The sequence below is a fragment of the Triticum dicoccoides genome, chromosome 6B (assembly GCF_002162155.2).
Source record: "Triticum dicoccoides isolate Atlit2015 ecotype Zavitan chromosome 6B, WEW_v2.0, whole genome shotgun sequence".
NCBI lineage: Eukaryota > Viridiplantae > Streptophyta > Magnoliopsida > Poales > Poaceae > Triticum > Triticum dicoccoides.
Window position 1 is genome coordinate 119,186,621 of NC_041391.1, and position 3,708 is coordinate 119,190,328.

Consider the following 3,708-nt stretch of genomic DNA (forward strand, 5'->3'; position numbering starts at 1 on the left):
GGGAGAAGGAGGTGGCGCGTGGATGCCTTCAATTGGAAATTAACAAAATTTCTCGTTAGAAGTAACGGACCTTTTTATTATCTTATTCATAATCAGACCATACTCTGAACATAAAGGGCATGCGATCCTAGGACATGAAGCACAACCATCTAGCTAATAGAAACACTCAGCAAAAGCTGAAGTAATTCTGTAATAGTACTTACATATTGCTCCAGCCGTATATCTGCAACATTACATCTACATATATCCATCTCCTCAAGCACCATAGCTGACCATTATCGGCGCTTCACTGCTCCTGGCAACTTGATGCTAATTCGTGGAAATAGTGTTTGGTCTTATTTTGTAATTGACAGTTGTATCATCAGAATATGCAGCACTGAACCTCCAACACCTTTCTAGAACAATGAAGGTTTTTTTTTCTTGCATTATTATTAGTTTGAATGTAACAAAATAATCAAAGAATGGAACATCCAACAATGATTTAAACAGCGATTTTGTGTGAGGTTTCCATGTGAAAATAATTTTGTTATCCAGACAAAGAATATGGCATGTCTAAAAATGGTCCACCTGTACTGTAATAGCCTACTTGTCAGCCTAATATCTATATCAAGTTATAGATAAAGGAAGATATACCGACCGATGCAATAGAAGTACCCAGAACTTCTTCCAGGCGGTTGATGTAGGCATTAGTACGTAAGTTAGGCCAGTACAGTGGTAGTGATTCCTATTTGATCCGTGAAAAATCTGCAGCCCTTACTTTCAACTCTGAGGTTGGTACTTTGATGGAGTTGCTGATAAATTAAAAGATGGAAACACCGTAAAAAGCTACCCAAAGAAGCTTATGACGTAGTTTGTACAGACAACCATATCGTTCTGATGAAAAAAAAATAGGATTCGATAAATCTAGAATATCTTGCTTCATCGATAATCAACTTAAAGTTCAAATGGCACAAGAGATTGTTGAGGCCCCATTTGCCAATGCAACCTGAAAGGCAAAAAAGATGAATTAGGAGGAAACATAAAACAAATTTAATTGTCTAAAGTTTAAGAAGGTGTGATGTGATTACCAAACAAACTATAAATCAGTACCAAAAATAAACTAAGCCCTAGTTGATTGTCGTTTTCACGAAACAACATAAAAATTGCGGTGATCATACCATTGAGTAATAAGCAAACATATCAAACATGTTGACACAAGGTTTCCATTCATAAACCACAAATTGATTCTCTCCCCCGCACCTTTCTTCCTCGGCAATCGTCGGATGTCACATCCACCATTGAAAACAACACTGCAAACCATGAAACTACTGTACATAAATTATGATAGATGGAGTAAATTAATACTTTGAAAGACAGCTTTCAGGCAAAGTAATTAGCAGCCAAACGAAGTTGTTAGTTACTACATCAATGGACCAAACGCCTTCAAGATATGAGCCTCCTTTACCTCAACATTTTTCTTCCCACAAAAGCAAATGGCACGGACAAGGACATTACATCCATCTCCCTGTTGCATTGTCACAAATGTACAGTCAGTTTGATACAAACAGAAAGCTAATTACGGAACATCAGTGGACTATTCCATAAATGAATTCTCAACCTACTATCAATGTAACTGCTACAGGAACCAAGGAAAGAAATGAGCGATACACTAATTTCAACATCACAAGCAGCTGCATGAGAAATCAATCTCCAGAAGCTTGTCTTACCAATCCTGCAGAATAACCATCATTTGGAGCCTGTCGGAAGAGAATGCATCACTACTATTCTGCACAAAATAAACCAGTATTAATCTCCATTCAAATTTATTTTTTCTAAACTCTCTCCATTTTTTGAGTTCCACAAAAGACATTTCATCAATGCAGAAATACCAGGTGTCTACCACCACCTGTCATTATAGATTGGGTAGTCTCCTCTGATTTTCCTAGTGACGTAGAACCACCATATTTTCCTGAGTTTCTGCAGCATACAAAACTTAGTTTTGATGCATATAAAATATTGTATGGACTATGAAGTCATTGATGCAAGCTATACAAGTTAACTGTTTCTTTCAGGAGAAAACTGAGCACAACTAAGCAATTACCTTTCTTATCGAATGACTTTTTTCAGGACAATTTGCAGACATGTATTGCCTGTTGGATTGGGAGATCGATGCATACAACATGTCCATTGGTTGGCCCTGATCGGGCAGGATTCGGCCATGCCACACAGCTACCTGAATCGACACTATTGCAAGCTTGGACTGTCAAGTGATCAGCAAGGAGTCGTGCAGGCCTGCTACAGCTTGCTTGACACAGTCGATGCTGCCTGCCTTCGAGGCGCTCCATGAGCTCATTCCACTCGGGCTAGGGGTGCAGTAGCTCCAACTCGCTTAACTCAATTTTATCATCATTTCAACAAAACGAAATAACCCAAATTATTAGTACTCATACACACAGATTAAATTTTGTAGCACAATATAGTGTAGGAAATTAAAGACCAACGCTTGTTAGAGTGTGACAGATGCCGAGTCAGAATGATCCCGCAAAGTTAGAAATTAATCGTATAGACCGCTGATAGTAAATTGGTTATGTGGTCTTGCAGAGTGAAGGAAAATAATTTCCTACTGATAGGTTATCTGATTGACAAAAACGATGACAGATATAGGCACATCTAGCCAGCGACTGGGAGATGAACTGCACGTATACAATAAATCAAAACAGTGGAAGGTCCCCTGGAAACATTGGAGTGGCAAGAGAGGGATTAGAACCACGACCGTGAACATGGAGTTGGCGACGGAGCAAACCAGGAGATCCTCCTTTGCCTTGTTGCACCGGCAGGCGGCGGTGGTGGCCTCGATGATGGCCGAGGTGCGCCAGGACTTCGCGCCGCCCGCCCGTCCACCAGCGTTCGGCTCCGGTAATCTCTTGCCTAGGTCGCTGCGTCGCCCCTCCTTACTCCCTCCTTCTGTCCCTCACTTCCCTTCCTTCCTGCCCAGGAGCCGCAGACTCCATGGATCCGCCAGGGAATCTGTGCTCCGTCCATCCTCGTCGTCCCTGGTGACCCCACCTTGCCGCCGGCCTCCGGATCCGCCTCCCCAGCTCCTGCAGCGCACGGATCCGCCCCCTGCAAGCTCCAACCGCCGCCGCCGATCTACATCGAGCCGCCGCGCCGGCCCCAGCCGCTTGAGCCACCGCATTGACCCCGTCCCGATTTAAAAAGCATCACGGGTTGAATACTCCAAACCACGGGGTGTTTTCTGCAAAAATAAAGCGTTTTTCCAGATCCACTAAAAAAGGGACCGCGGGTTGATTTCTATAAGAAACAGAGGCTCTTTTCTGCAAAACGTCCTATGACGTACTCCCTCCGTCCGGAATCGCTTGTCATCAAAATGGGTGAAAATGGATGTATATAGAACTAAAATGCATCTAGATACATCCGTTTCTATGACAAGTATTTCCGGACGGAGGGAGTACGACCATAAGCCATCGCTGGTTTATTAGTAGACTAGCAAAAGGGCCCGTGCGTTGCAACGGGAGAAAAAATAATCATAAGCTTCAATGGCCACGACCACATTTTGTTCACATCTCATCGCATGATTTTGAAATTTGTTCACAAATGCAAGAAATTTTTTCTTTTTATAAATATATTCACAAATTGAAGCAATGGTCACATTTTCAAAAAAGTATCATGGTTGTCAAAAAAATGGTAATTCAAAGAATTATTCTAAAT

The 3,708-nt window shown here is 41.9% G+C and overlaps 1 protein-coding gene across 1 annotated transcript; it reads right to left on the bottom strand.

The window, feature by feature from the left end:
* Positions 1-651: 651 nt before the first annotated feature.
* LOC119325676 lies at positions 652-3,173 on the bottom strand. The gene is made up of 5 exons (XM_037599392.1): positions 2,081-3,173; positions 1,707-1,956; positions 1,445-1,504; positions 1,158-1,289; positions 652-985 (listed from the first exon to the last, which is right to left on the bottom strand). The coding sequence occupies exons 2-5, from the start codon at positions 1,847-1,849 to the stop codon at positions 934-936; spliced, it is 387 nt and encodes a 128-aa protein (XP_037455289.1). The 5' UTR covers positions 1,850-1,956; positions 2,081-3,173; the 3' UTR covers positions 652-933.
* Between the last annotated feature and the right edge of the window lie 535 nt (positions 3,174-3,708).

What these genes read in the sequence shown, in the direction of transcription:
- LOC119325676 (XM_037599392.1), bottom strand. Translation starts at nt 1,849, where the DNA reads ATGTCTTTTGTGGAACTCAAAAAATGGAGAGAGTTTAGAAAAAATAAA. An exon ending in GTGGGAAGAAAAATGTTGAG is followed by an intron (nt 1,290 to 1,444) that starts GTAAAGGAGGCT and finishes CATGGTTTGCAG; the next exon opens with TGTTGTTTTCAATGGTGGAT. An exon ending in TGTTTGCTTATTACTCAATG is followed by an intron (nt 986 to 1,157) that starts GTATGATCACCG and finishes TTTGCCTTTCAG; the next exon opens with GTTGCATTGGCAAATGGGGC.